At 43.1% G+C, this 14,749-nt stretch overlaps 1 protein-coding gene across 1 annotated transcript in view; it reads right to left on the bottom strand.

The window, feature by feature from the left end:
• ADCY8 (adenylate cyclase 8) overlaps nucleotides 1-14,749 on the bottom strand; it is a 224,148-nt gene that overhangs the window by 46,890 nt on the left and 162,509 nt on the right. The window contains exons 10-11 of the mRNA XM_049853746.1: nucleotides 6,631-6,832; nucleotides 4,530-4,619 (exon numbers count right to left, since the gene is read on the bottom strand). Of these exons, the coding sequence (XP_049709703.1) occupies nucleotides 4,530-4,619; nucleotides 6,631-6,832 (292 nt within the window). The remainder of the gene's footprint in view (nucleotides 1-4,529; nucleotides 4,620-6,630; nucleotides 6,833-14,749) is intronic.

Below are 14,749 nucleotides of genomic sequence, written 5' to 3'. Positions count from 1 at the left end.
TCTTGGTATTTGTTCTGGTAATTTCTAAATACTTAGAAACAGTTTGATCTTTTTGGATTTTACCTTTAAGATTTTTAGGATGCATCAGAACAGCATAGAGTCTGGGGCTAATTATTCCACTCTCCTGAAACAAGAACCTTCTGATTACTCCACCCGATGCCCCATACACTATGAAGTTTTTCTGTCTGGCTGGTGAGGACAAACACAATTTCCAGCCCTGTGGAAGTGCCGGGCACGAATCCTTTCGTGGATGATTCCTTTCCCAGCCTTAGTTTCCTCAAATGCATGCACTGATTGGATCCTCTGCAGATCTTTGGGTTTCTCTATGAAGTTCTCTTATCTTTGGTAATGTGTCCTGCAAACTGTAGCCACCTTGGTCTCCCCAGGCTCTCAGCTCTGTCTTTACAAATCAGGGAGTCCACTGGTTTCTGAGTTCTCCCTTCCTGAACCACTGTCTGAAAATTCTCTTAAAGCAATCATCAAGCTCAGGCAATCACAGGGCTCCCTTCATGTGCTTCTTGTCTTTCAGGGATCACTGCCTTTCATTGCCTGATATCCAGTGCCTTGAAAAGTATCATTTATATATTTTGTTTTTTGTTGCTCCAGGTGGAAGACAAATGTCATCCCTGTTAATTGATTGGAAGTATTACCCTTTTTCTCTTTTAAGAAACATTATTAAACATGGACTTTGGGCCTTGTTCTGTGCCAGTCCCTTTGGGTAATTTTGAAGAACTGTATGCTATTATCTTCTCTCCCTAAAGCAGTTTACGAATTGGAGGGGATGGGAGCTATGTCTTACCTAGATAAATCAATTATAAAAAGGATGAAGTGTGGGTATTAAGATGATACTATAAAGGTATATATATAACCACTGGTGGCACAGTGGCTAAGACCTTGGCTGCTAATCAAAAGGTCAGCAGTTTAAATCCACTATCCACTCCTTGGAAACCCTATGGGCAGTTCTACTCCTATAGGGTCATTATGAGTTGGAATCGACTCTATGGCAATGGGTTTTATAAGGGTATATAAGCTGGCAGGAAGAAGAGTGGCAGTTGGGACTGCCAAACACTACATCATAAAAAAGGAGGCTTTCAAGGCTGGGTAGAATTTAAATAGGTGGGGAGAAAAGGGAGAGAATGTGTCCAGATGCCAGTTTGCAAACTCAAATACACCTCTATGGAAAACTGGCTCTCAGAGACCCTTTAAAACTAGCAAGCTCTGACTGCTCTTGCAAACATAATAAACTATTTATTTAGTTGAGTGGGAGCAGATAAGGAAGAGACTTGATTCTAAAATGCTCAGTGCTCTTCCCACTGAGTCTCCTGAGGACCACATCCAGGTGTATGAGATAACGGCTTTCTGGGTTTGTGCATGTGATTTGCATACATCTTGCAAATTTACATAAAAAGTCTTTTCCTTCCCCTAGACTGTCTCTCCAATTATAGTTGGAATATAGCTTTCTTCATGATCTTCCTGCAATTTCACTCATCTTTAGTAACTGATAAACTTCCTATATACAACTAAATCATACTTTACGTCATCTATTACAAAGATCCTTATGTTTATATCAAATCATTCCATTTAATAACAAATATTAGACTGGGTATTAGTTCTCATGGAGTGAGGCAGAAAGGTTAGGTATATAGATGAGGAAACCGAGGCTCAGAGAGATAAAGCAATTTGCTTGGGGACACAATGTGTAAGTGATGAGCCAGGATTAAGCCTTTCAGACAGTCGGAATGTCCAATTTCTCCTAGCTGGGCTGAAAAACCCCTAGAGACTTAGTGCAGCCATATATATCAGGAAGGCATATTAGGTGGTTGTAGTAGCTGGTTATGGAAAGAGTCCAGATTCCCATCTTTAGGCCTGTGGGCTCCCTGTACCCAAGGGAATGTCAGCAGTCAGCAAATGACCATCTGTAAAGGGCCAGATAATAAATAATTTTGGGCTTTGCAAACCATATCATCTCTATTGCAACTACTAACCCATGCTGTTGTGGTATAAAAACATCCATAGATAATTTTAAATAAATGAGCAGAGCTCGGTTCTAATAAAAGTTCTTTTGCAAAATAGGTGACAGGCTGGATACAGCCTGGGACACAGCTTGCTGACCTTTAGGGAAGATGATCCTTTGGGTGTGGGAGGAAGATAGTAAAACTACTATTTATATTTCTTTTACCTTACCTTTTAACATTTCCATTTTTTGAATATGTTTCAAAATGCACGCGATATATTAGCACAGTAGTACAGGTATGTAACCTGTAGATGAACATACATTGGCAGTGTATACTGGTTTTGAACCGGAAATAATAAAAACAATAATAATGGGTGGCATTTATTGAGCAGATACTTATATAAGGTGGTGCTCTCAAGATTTTACATGAATTAACTCAATCTTCACAACCTCCCAGGTAGAAAGGGACGGCTTTTACCCTCATTTTACAAGTAAAGAAACTGAGGCACAGAAATGAAGCTATATGATCAAAAACATTCACCCACCACTTTCTTAGAACTGGCGCACCCATGCATGTGGTGGTCCCAAATTTGGAAGTTCAGTTTGAGATCAAGACGATACAGAGGTGATTCAGATGGAAGCGGAGGCATAGATTGATATCTACCTCATGTCCGACACCACATTAGAAACCCAACATATGCTAACTTATAAAGGTAGGCACCATGAGAACATGATCTTACTTAACTCCACAACAACCGCTTTAGAGATGAAGAAACTGAGGCTCAGAGAGATTAGGAAGTAACTCAACGTTCCAGTGCTAGAAAGTAAGGGAGATCAGGTGGCAAGGAAATCCTGCTTTGTCTTAGCTCTAAACATCAGATTCTTGGCCTACCTACTGCATCTCGGGACATTGCCAGTCCTCATGTTCTTCAAGCCTAGGAGTTCTTGGGGAAGCTGGTGCCCTACAGAGTCCATGAAATCAAAGTTTCCCTCTCAACTTGGTGGGAAGAAGTCCCAGGACTACAGCCTGCCCTGTGAAGCCCCCAAACAGGAGCTACTTCCCTCCTGCCCTGCATTTCCCAAAGGAGAGTCCACTTCCTCTTCTAGGGGTGGGCCTGGACTCAGAAGCATGAGATCAGGAGTAAGGCAGATAAGGTTTGAATTACTGTATCAAGCCTTGATAACTGACTTAAAAAAAGAAGGAAGGAAGGACAGAAGGAAGGAAAGAGGAAAAAAGGAAAGGAGTCAGACATGAATGGCACTGAGTAAGTTACTTCCTGAGCCTTGGTTTCATTATCTATAAAAGGGAAACAATAATAGCACCTACCTCATAAATAAATCCTATGGGACAGTTCTACTGTGTCCTGTAGGGTCGCTATGAGTCAGAATTGACTCTACAGGACATAACAACAACAACCTCAAAAATATTGAGAATTTAATGAAATTATGCATATCAAGCAGGTGTTCTGTAACTGGGGTAGGAGTGTGAGGCTCACTTCCCTTTTCAGAACGTTCTCAGACCAATTTGCGGGTCTAGGTGATTCTAGGAGAGACTACAGAGAGCCTTTTCTCCACCCACATTTTGGGGTGGTCTCTGAGAGCCTCTTAGAAAACAAGAGTCTACTTTGGATCTCGGGGGAGGGGGTTGCCTGGTATCTGATAGGACATCTCAGCTGTTCTTCCTCCTGACTCAGAGCTTCCGATACTGAGGTTTTGGCTGCCCTTTGACTCCTTAGATGACCACAAGGCCCAGGGCCAGACTAGTGACTATGTAGCCAAAAGAGGGTCAGACTTACATCACGATGGTGGGTATCCTGCCCTGGTGGGATAGCTCCTGACCCTATGGAGCTTTGGGCAATCTCTATACCTCTTGGATTTAAATTTAATTGTGATTTTCTACCTTTGTGACTTTCTTTCCCTTCCTTCCTTCCTTCCTTCCTTCCTTCCTTCCTTCCTTCCTTCCTTCCTTCCTTCCTTCCTTCCTTCCTTCCTTCCTTCCTTCCTTCCTTCCTTCCTTCCTTCCTTCCTTCCTTCCTTCCTTCCTTCCTTCCTTCCTTCCTTCCTTCCTTCCTTCCTTCCTTCCTTCCTTCCTTCCTTCCTTCCTTCCTTCCTTCCTTCCTTCCTTCCTTCCTTCCTTCCTTCCATCTCTCCTCTCTCCTTCCTTTTTTAATGTAGGAAACACTGTTTGAACAGTGACTCTGTGCTCTGCCAGATACTGGAGATCATGGCACATTCTGCTACAGTTTACAGAAGAATAGGGGAAATGAGTAGGGGAGATATGTATGAGGAAGAGACAAAAGGAAAGAGGGAATGGATAGAGAGAAACGGTAAAAATGGAAAAGAGAGACAGAGGTGTGAGAAAGAATGGAAGAGTGAGAGAAGAAGGGGGAAAGGCAAGAGGTATAAGGAGGAGAAGGAAAAGCAGAAAATGGGGAGGAGAAGAGGAATCAAAGAAGGAGGAAGAGGCAGAAGGAGGAAAACAGGCCTCGTGAGTTCTTTCTAAGGCCCTCAGCCAGTCCTGTGTCTTTGGATGTCTATGCCCAAGTCTCACCAAGGGGAGCTTGTAAATAAATACCTCTGGGTAGGAGCAGATATCTGTAAACACAGCTGAGGAATTGAAAGTCAGGTTCTTCAAGGGTATCGACTTGTCAAAATCACACCACAGCTGCGGATTAAAAAACAACAACAACAACAACAAAAAACACAGGAACAACAATGTCAGTGTGATGCTGGAAATGGAGCAGTGTGCTATCAGCTGCTGGGTATCAGGAAAAGCCTGGGTAGACCCAGCACTAGAGGGGTGCTTGGCTTCAGAATGCAAGTGCCAGCTTTGTTGCTTCTTTTATTTCAAAGGAAGTCCTGGCTCGGAAAAAGCATTTGCATGCCAGTCACAAAACCAGGTTAAGACTGCTCTGTGGGCCATGTTGCTTGGGGTCACTGGAGTGTGTTTGTGGGGCTCGGGAGAGAGAGGCAGATGGCAGGAGGAAAGGTCCAAGGTAAGCTCTCAGCCTGTGTCCAGACCAGCAGTGAGGGGATTCAAGGACTCAAGGAATCTGAGGAGGCACATTTCTAGAAAGACTCTTTGCATTGGGATGGTGGGCATTGCCTACACCAGACACAGCTGCCGAAGGCTTGGGGTGCTCAGAAAATAATAGCTACTCTTGGCTGAATGCCTCCTCTGTGCCAGACACTTTGTGAAAAAAGCCTCACAACCACCTTGTGATGTAGCTACTATTTTTATCCCCATTTTACAGATGAAAAATATGAAACTCTGAGAAGTAAAGTAACTTGTCCAGGGTCACCAGGCTGGTCAGTGGTGGAGCTGAGATTTGAATGCAGGTCTATCTGACTCCAAAGCCTGATCTTCCTACTACACCACTGAGGCACAGATGGCCGCAGAGGTAACCCTGTGAGCTTGTTTCTAAATTCTGCACCCCAGAAATATATGGTTGGTCATCAAGACTCGTGATCCTGGCTATGAGAATGCAGGCTGTTGATCAATGATCATACGTACCTGCGTGTCAATTGCCATAATCTATAAAATATTCATTAAATGATGACTCTCATTAGATTATGATTTTCCCTTTTCTTTGTCCCACACAGTCCTTCATTCATTACAAGGACAACCACAGTGGATTTTGGGCAGTCTAAACCTCCAAGGACAGGTTTACAATTGTAGGAGTCCCCATAGTTGGGGTTCCCTGAACACTTGGGGAGACTCCCTCAGCCGCAAATGGCACAGTGATCGTTCCAGCCACAAGACAATGCCTCCACTAGCTTCTTTCAAGATGCCAAGTTCAAAGCCTGGAATTAGATAAACCAGCCCTAAATTCTAGCTCCCCGAGTCATGGACAACGCGGATTGTTTGTATATACACAGAAAATATCTGTAGCTACCATAATACCATTCTAGAGAGAAAAACAAAATCATGGAAACATGAATCACCAAATTCAAAACAGTGATACATATCATGGCAGTTGGAATGTCATCTGAGTTCTATACGTCACATCAAATATGAACTCTTAGAAAGTCATAAGCAAGGTGCTACACCTGCCTGTGATACAGTTTCTGTATCCATCGCACTGGGACGGTAATACCTACCTGTAGCACACAGTAGGTGCTCAATAAATGGAAGATATTTTATTTCCATTCCCCCCTGCTCCCACTCCCAGAGTTACCTGTTAGCACATGATTGAGCATGGGTCATGGAGTCTGACAGACCTTATTAGCAAGTTATTTCATGTCTCTGAGCCTCAGTTTCCTCAGCCATAAAGTGGGGATAAGGAGACTTAACCTCACGGGGCTTATGTGAGGATTAGATATGAAAAATGGGCAAAACCCCTCCTTTAGTGCATGGCACATAGCAGGTAGATTGTTAATCAATGCCAACCCTTATTTACGATTATAAGTAATTGACCACTGATAGGACAGGAAATTCAGGTCTTTTGGAGCAAATCACCCCGTCTGCTCCGAAAAAGGCAATTTGCCAACAGTGAAATGCACAGTTCTCATAGTAGCCACATCTTTGCTCTCTGTCCCTAAGCTTGGGGCTGGACCAAGCACACACAGATAGCTGGTACCCAGGAAGGGCAATGCAAGAAACATCAAACCCTATAAACTCTTGATTCCTGACTGCACACTAGACATCAGAGGCTTGGTAGACTTGTTATGCTTACGATATTTAGGATGGCACCCAGGAAATTAATCAAGATGGATGCAAAGATGATGACATTCCGTGCCAAATAGGTCTCGTTAATCCAACAGCAAGTTTTCCGAAGGACGAGGGGCAAGCACTTATAATCCTCTGCTGTGGTGATGAGGACCAGAGCCGAGTGCAGCATAATCAGAACGGAAAACTGGATGGCCAACGGCATCATCCTGTAGGGAAACAGAGCGTGGCAACTTGTGTCAGTCATCTGACCCCCACTGAGCAATGCTGGCAGTCGCATCTATGATCTTACCCTCCCCACCCTTGCACCCAATAGTTCTTCTAAAGTTCTCTTGGCTCAAGAAAAGGGCTACCAGTGGGAGACATTTTTTATTACATCCATTCCTAGAATCTGTATTGAGAAACTTGCAAAGAACATCAAATATTTGGCTTGACTTATTGCTCCTGCCCAGTTTTTCCTTTTACCATTCACCTTTCTCATCAGGCAACTGCTGCAAAGGAAACACCGCCGGGATTCTATCTCAGTAATCTGGGTGTATGAGGGACCCACATACCCTTGTCCCTTAAAGATGGGTTTTATGAGACACCTCCCTCTCCATCTATTCTGATGCCAAAAAATGGATTTGGCACCAGTCCTAAGCGGCTCAGTTTTGGCTAAAGATTACACTGGTTGGCATGGAATATGCTATGTGCCAGATACTGCCTGACTGAGGGTACAGTTCCAGACATGCAGAAGGCAGAGAATGAAGTAAAAGTGATGGTTGTCCACTAATTCACTCACTCATTCCATTGTTCAATTACACACGTCGTTCAATTACTACTTCATTCCTTCATTTGACTATTCATTTAATCAAGTATCAAGCCCACTAGGCAATGCTTTCTGAGAAGTTTCACATGTGCCAGGCACTGCAGTAGTCTCTCATTCATTCATGCATCCAATTATTATTTTAATATTTGCTGAAATCTTACTAGGTGCCAGGCACTGTATCAGATACTGTAAAAACAGAGGTGAATATGACAAGATCCCTGGTCTGGAGGAGCTAAAAGTCAGAGAGGGCAATAGGGCTCTAATTGAGAAAGAAACACAATGCTATGGGAATAATAATAGCCAGCACTTATCAAATACATGTTCCAGGCACTATTCTAAGTGTTTTACATTTTTTGCTCATTTGAGATAGGTATTAGGGGAAGCCCCATTTTACAGATGAAAAACTAAAGCAGGGGAGTTGATAACCTGTTTAGGGTCATGTGCTATGGGATTTAAACCCAGGTAGTCTGGCTCCACTACCCTCTCCAGCCTCTCTGTACGGAGAAATGTGGAATTTATTCTGACTGGGGAGAATAAAGGAAGGCAGTTAGAGAGACATTTAAGGAATGACCAGGATTTCAGAGAAAGGGCCTGAAGGAAGGCGTTCTAGAGGGAAGAAACAGTACAAGCAAAAGCCTGAAAGAGGGGAGGTCATGGCATGTTTGAGGACTTCATGGTGACTAGAGGGTAGGGCTCATAGCTTTTCCAGATCAATATAGGTAGGGGATTATTATTATTATTTTAACTAAAGGAAAAGTAGCTAGAGTTCAGACTGTGGAGGGCTTTGATATGTTGCAATTCTGCCTACCTTTTTTTTTTTTTTTGAGTAATTCTCGTCTTCATTTGACATGTTCTGGCCACTTGTCCAGCTCTTGCCCCATCAGGAACAGCTTCTTTGAAGACTTATTCCATTAATTTCAGAAAACTTAGAATTTCTATGTTTATGCAGTTAATTTTCAAACTGGCCCCAGGGTCTCTATTCTTCTCTTTTTACAGTTCTTCGGGCCTCATAACTGTCCAGATGTTTAACAAATAATAATCATGATAATACTTCACTTGAGATGATGTTTCTGACTTAAACAAAACCAATGTAAGCTCCTAAATGAAGCATCCCATTTGGAGCCCTCATGGCACAGTGGTTAAGAGATTAGCTGTTAACCAAAAAAAAAACGCCAGCAGTTTGAACCCACCAGCTGCTCCTTGGAAACCCTATGGGGCAGTTTTACTCTGTCTTATAGGGTCACTATGAGTAGGAATTGACTTGACAGCAATGAGGTTTTTGTTTTTTTAAAATTATTTGTCCTTTAAGAGTCAATTGAACTATCTGGAAGATGGATATAAAAATGCAGATTCGTGGGCCCCATCACAGGCATTTCTGATGCAGCAGTTCATTGGCGAGGCCTTGGTATCTGCATTTTAAGCAAGCATTGCATAAAATTCTGATGCAGGTGATCTGCTGATCATTCTTCAAAAAATACTGTCTCCCAGAGAAACAAGCGAGTATGGAAGCTTCTATACCTTGAACCTCTATCTGGTCTGGGCTGAGCCTTCCCTCTTTCTCCTTTGTTGTCAAACTATTAACCATCTAAAGCAGAAGAAAGTAGAGAAAAGAATACAGTTCAGAGTTATAAGGGCCATGCTGTTGGGCCACCTTCACTGTTCACGAGGTATAGGACTTCATTGGGTTTCTCTCTCCTCCCTTGTAATGTTTAATAACCATTTCTTCAGAATCTTCTATATGCCAACACTGTGCTAGGTAATGGGTTACAACAGTGATGGCTCCTCGCGTGTTCACTGCCTTCTTTGCCATTTGCTAGCTGTATGGTATAATCCCCAATTTCCATATCTGTTGCATGGAAATAATCATAGAGTTTGTTTAAGACTAAATGAGATAACCTAAGCCTTGGCATATTTAAGTGCTCAGTAAATTTTAATTCTTATGGTTATTCCTTGGTAGTCTATTCCTTGTTCAAAGCTTCAACATCACTCCAAGTTTGAGTCCAAAGTTCTGTCCCATCGTAGCCCCCTGTCTATTAGACACCTCTGCTAGGTGTCAGGCTGCTTCTATCAACTTAGTGTAGCTAAAATCCCATCTCTGAGGCATCTTTGACTGTATCCTTTCCTGATCAAGCAATCCCTCACCAGATGTGTTGCTTCTCCTTGGGAATTTGCCCCCATTCTCTAGTCTCTGTCCAGCCATTAGTGTCCCACACTGGTATCTCTAATTTCTCCACTGCTGTTTCAGTCAAGCAACTACTGCAGGTTAAAGGGAGTGCTGATAGAAGTGGTGGGAGATTTTACATCTGGTCTTTCCTCTATAAACTGAAGTTCCTCTGTCTGGCCTTTGATACCTTCCACAGGCTGGTACTCAATAAATATGTGTTGAATGAATGATGTTGGCTTCATCTTCCTCTTCTAATACTGTCTTTTACTATCCTTATGGCTGAACTTTCTTATTTATTATTAATAACACTTGAGTAAGCACTTTATATATACTATTTCATTTCCATTCTCCCAAAGAAACTTAGAGGCCTTTGGATCTCTCTCTCGCTCTTTTTGTTTTTCAGATAAGGACTTGAGGCTCAGAGAAAAATAACTTCCAGGGGTCATTCAGTTGGCAAGTGTTGGAGCTTGGATTGAAAGTCTGCTGTGCTACGTCATTCTTCTATTTAATCACTGTGGTAAGAAATAACTCTCCCATGGTTGCAGTAATCTTTTCTGCAGCTGTGATTTCATCATGCTATTCATTCATTCAATAAACTTTCTTCCCAGCCACAGTGCCAGGTAAAGGTGTACCAGGACCAATGACACATCTTCCTCATCTTCTAGGAGCTCCTACTCTAGAAGGTAGTATGGACATTTAAATGAGGAACTATGATATCGTATGTTATGCACTATAAAGTGTTATGAACAACCACATTTTGGAAAACAGGAAAGGGATCCAGGGAAGCTTCACAAGAGAGATGATATTCAGGTTAGACCTTGGAGGTTGAAGAGAAGGTTTTTAGGGAAGGAAGAGTGGGGAGGATAAACAAAACATTAGAGGAATAAGAGTTTTCCAATAGTCAGGTGAGGCTGTAGGACAAGTGGGAAAAGGAAGAGGTCCAATAAATGCTGTGGTAGGGAGTTCTGTCCTTTAGGAGATGCGCTGATGTTAATCAGAGAAGGTACATGATCAGGTCTGTGTATTAAAAAGACAACTGTGGTGGGAGATGGAGGATGGAGTGAAGAGGAGAGAAAGTGTTTAGAATAAGTTTTAAGTAGTTAAGGAATGTGTTATCAAAGGAGGAACTTGGGCAGCAGCGGGGTTAATTAGGAGGTCAGGGAAAGATTTGGAGGTCATCTTAATAAGTGTTTTTTTTGTGTCTGTGTGTAGGTAGATAGGTAGCTGCCGTTGAATGAAATGTTGCTTGGTCCTGCATCATTCTTACTATTGCCAGCATGTTGGAGTCCATCACTGAGGCCATTGTGCCAATCTATCTCACTAAGAGACTCTCTCACCCTTCTTGGCACTCTACTTCATCAAACACAATGTCTACCTCCAGCGATTGGTCTTTCCTGATGGCATGCCCAAACCAAGTGAGTCAGACAACTTTTTTTGTGATCCCTAAGGTTTTCATTGGTCAATTTTTGGAAGAAGATCACCAGACCTTTCTTCCTAGTCTGCAAGCTCCATTAAAACCTATCCATGATGGGTGACCCTGCTGGTATTTGAATTTCTAGTGGCACAGTTTCCAGCATTACAGCCAAACATAAGCCACCATAGCACGCCAAACTGACAGACAGGTGGTGATGTGTGTATGCATGTGTGGGAGGGTCCTTTTTGGAGAGGAAGTCATCAAGGGTGACGCTAATCTTTTTACAATATTAACTGGGTAAGTGTAGGAAGAAAAGCCAGCCCGTACAGGAAACGACATTGATTAATTTGATTTGGGGCAGGTTGAATGTTTGGTGCTTGTGAACCATCCCGTTGGAGATGTCCAGAAGACAGAGGGAGGTTGTGGAAGTCTGGGGATGTAGATACAGACTTAGCAGTCATCAGTGAATAGGTGAGGAGGGAGGAAGACCTGAAAGGGGAAGAACTTGCCCAAAGAGAGTGTGTACAGGAGGAAGCAAAAGGACCAAAGACAAAGCTGTGGAAGAAGTTAATAGGTCAGAAGAAGAGAAGGCAGCACAGGGAATTTAGGAAACCTAGTCAGATTTTTTTTTTTTTTAGTCAGATAGGTTTCTGGGTTAGTCAGATAAGCTGCACAGGAGGTGTGAATGGCATCAGTACAGCCACAGATAAGACCTTTACAAGGAGGGAGTCGCCAAGAGCATCAGATACCTCGGCAGGGTCAGGCGACATGAAGACTGAGAAGTGACTCTTACTGTAGCTCCAGCTATTATTACTGAAGCTGGAGTTTTTTTTTTTTTTTTTAATTTTATGGATCACCTTGACAGGAAATCTCTGCAGGAGTTCTAGATAAGAACAGAAGGTCTGTGCAGCAGCAGGTTCCCAGAGGGCTCTGGGCAGATAGGAAACTTCCCCCCAAACAGGCTGGAAAAACACTCCCTGACAACACACTATTATTCTGGGCACCCAGGGGAGGCTAGTGAAGGAGAATGCAGGTGGTGTGCCTTGTCAGGCAGCATGTGAGAGAAGGGGCCAGTTCTGCAGCTAATGTGTCTCAATAACACAACACAGCCATTGAGAATAAGAATGTCTTGGTTTAAAGTGTAAGACAGGAATGAACTGGGGAAAGGCAAGTTTGAAATTGCCCAGCAGGAGTCTCAGACTCTTCAGTGATCGCCACGGCCATCCAGACACAGCCCATGGACCTCAGTGTGGCAGAGCGGGCCTCCATGGCTGCCATGGCTTTTTCTCTGGACTTTTCTCTCTCTCACTTCCCTGCACTCCGTGGACTAGGCAGTGTGTGCCCCAAATGCTATGCTACTTGCACCTCTGTACTTTTACATAGAATGTTTGTTCCCTCTAGTCTCTTTGGGGAATGTTCTGCTCACCATTCAAGGCTCAGGTTTCTTCTGGTTTCTTCCATGGCAACTGGCATAGGGCTGAGTCCACAAAGTCGCTGTCATCATTAGTTGCCATTGAGTTGGCTCCAAATCATGGTGACCTCATGTATAACAGAATGAAATATTGTCTGGTCCTGCACCATCCTCAAATCTTTGGTATGTTTGAGGCAGCTCCTTCCCCAGTCACATTCTTTCAACCTAAGAGGATCATCTTCTAGCACTGTATTCTGTTGTGATTCATAAGGTTTTCACTGGCTAATTTTCAGAAGTAGAACCACAAAGGGCGCTCAATAAACATTTGCTGACTTATACTTTTCACGGGGAGGGAGGACTAGACCCTGTTCCACACCTTGCCAGTCTTCATAGGAAAGACGACTCCCACCCACACTCCCATTTTTTTTTTCTTCCTCCTTACTGTGCTCTCCCAAGTGTGGAGGAAGGGCAAACCTGGATGGTCAGAGCCCATTCAGGATGTTCAGTGGACCCCATTCTTCTTGGAGGGTCATGGTTAAAGGCCAGGGCTCATGTACAGCTCAGAGCTTGCTGCCTTCTCCTCTTAGGGCCATTGGAGTTGTGGGGAATCCAGAGCTTCAATCTCCTGCATGGCAGGAGGCCTGGCCATCTCTTCTCCTTGGCCAGGCCATCTTGTCCTGTAAGCAAGGAAGTCCAGGCCTCCTCAACCCTGGTCCAGAGTAGAGGTGAATGCCTTCTCAGGTGTGCCCCACTCATCCCTTTGGTACTGGGAGGTGTACCTTATATACACCTTTCAAGGCATCCTAACAATGAGATCACACAAGGAGACTGAGGATGGGGGGGCAGCAGAGATTAAAGGCGGATGAAATAGGAAGCCCTACATGGCCTCTTGACTTCAGCCACATCACGTATTCCAGCTTTTATCATATCTTTCCGTAGGCTGATCAGACATTTACTTGGAAATGTATAAAGTCGATGCTTTGCTGCCCATTTAGCTATTAGGCTTTTGTGTACACTCTTGTGGGGGTCGGGGGGGTGCATGACATGCTAAGAGATGCTTGGGAGGAGTTGCACACAGAATCCACTTGAGCCCCTAGCACAGTTTTGAACCATCAACACTTCCCCCTGGGTTTGCTGAAACAGACAAAGGGAGGACAAAGCCATTGCAGGGTTTATGTGCAGCTCCAAAACAGTGACTCTGGGCAAGGTAGCTAAATCTTCTAAGTATCATTTTCTAATCTGTACAACTGGGATTTTTAAGCCTATTTAAAGGACCATCTGAGGTAAAATAAATAATAATGTAATATAACACTTAGCTTAGCACGTAATAAGGACTGAAAGAAATGTTGGCTTTCTTTCTCTAAATTCACGGTGAAATCCAGGAAACCAGAGGCATTTTAAAGACCTATGGCCATAAAAAAAAAAAAAAAAAAGCTCTATAGCTGAAGTGTTAATTATGAGGCAGGCTTTCTAAGCAAGGTACTGGCATTGTGTATAAAATTCCTCTGGAAATCTCAGCACCAGCTCCTCAGCGTTCATTTATTTCTGCACACACAAACTATAGTGCATCAAAACGTAATTTTTATCTAATTATAGAGCTACTCAGGCATCCAGGGGTTCCGAATTTGCTTTTGCATTGTTGGTGTACATAGGAGGCAAGAAAACCTTTCATTTCTGAAATAGACTCTCAGAAAGAATGACGAGGGATTTGCAAACAGCTCTATCTAAATCATTTCCAGACATGAGGTTCTAATTACTCTCTGCAGTCTGTCTTTCAAACAGGCTTTGGGTTGGTATCATGATCTGATGCTTCCTGGGAAGGCAGAGATCAGCGGGGGTGAATGGGCAGCCTATAGCAGCTTGTGGAACTGTAGGAAACAGAAACTCATATCATACTGAAAGACGACATTTGTACAGCACTTTAGAATTTGCAAAGAGCCCATAAGTCCAATAGTGCATTTGATCCTCCTAGCAACCCTGGGAAGTGTGTATTCTTAGTCCCTTCAACAGATGAAAATAAAACAAACAAACAAACGAAAATTTTCAACAGTTGAAAATACTGGGGCTCAAAAAAGAATAGGAACCACAATTTACTGAAAAAATGGACATGGCTCATTTAATCCTCACAGCAACCATGGGAACTGAGCATTGTTATTCCCATTTTACAGACGAGGAGACTAAGGCTTCAGACAGGGTAAGCAACTTGGTCCGTGATAAACAGATACACTGATTTAAAAAGACCATTGAGTTGTGGTAGCAACTTGTACCCAATGAGTAAGGAGCAGGAGTGTATAGCTTTATATGGGGATAAAGCTAGTTCGTCTGATAG

Source organism: Elephas maximus, chromosome 15 (assembly GCF_024166365.1).
Source record: "Elephas maximus indicus isolate mEleMax1 chromosome 15, mEleMax1 primary haplotype, whole genome shotgun sequence".
Classification (NCBI taxonomy): domain Eukaryota; kingdom Metazoa; phylum Chordata; class Mammalia; order Proboscidea; family Elephantidae; genus Elephas; species Elephas maximus.
Note: the sequence above shows the minus strand (reverse complement) of the source record. Positions and strands in the feature narration are given on the sequence as shown.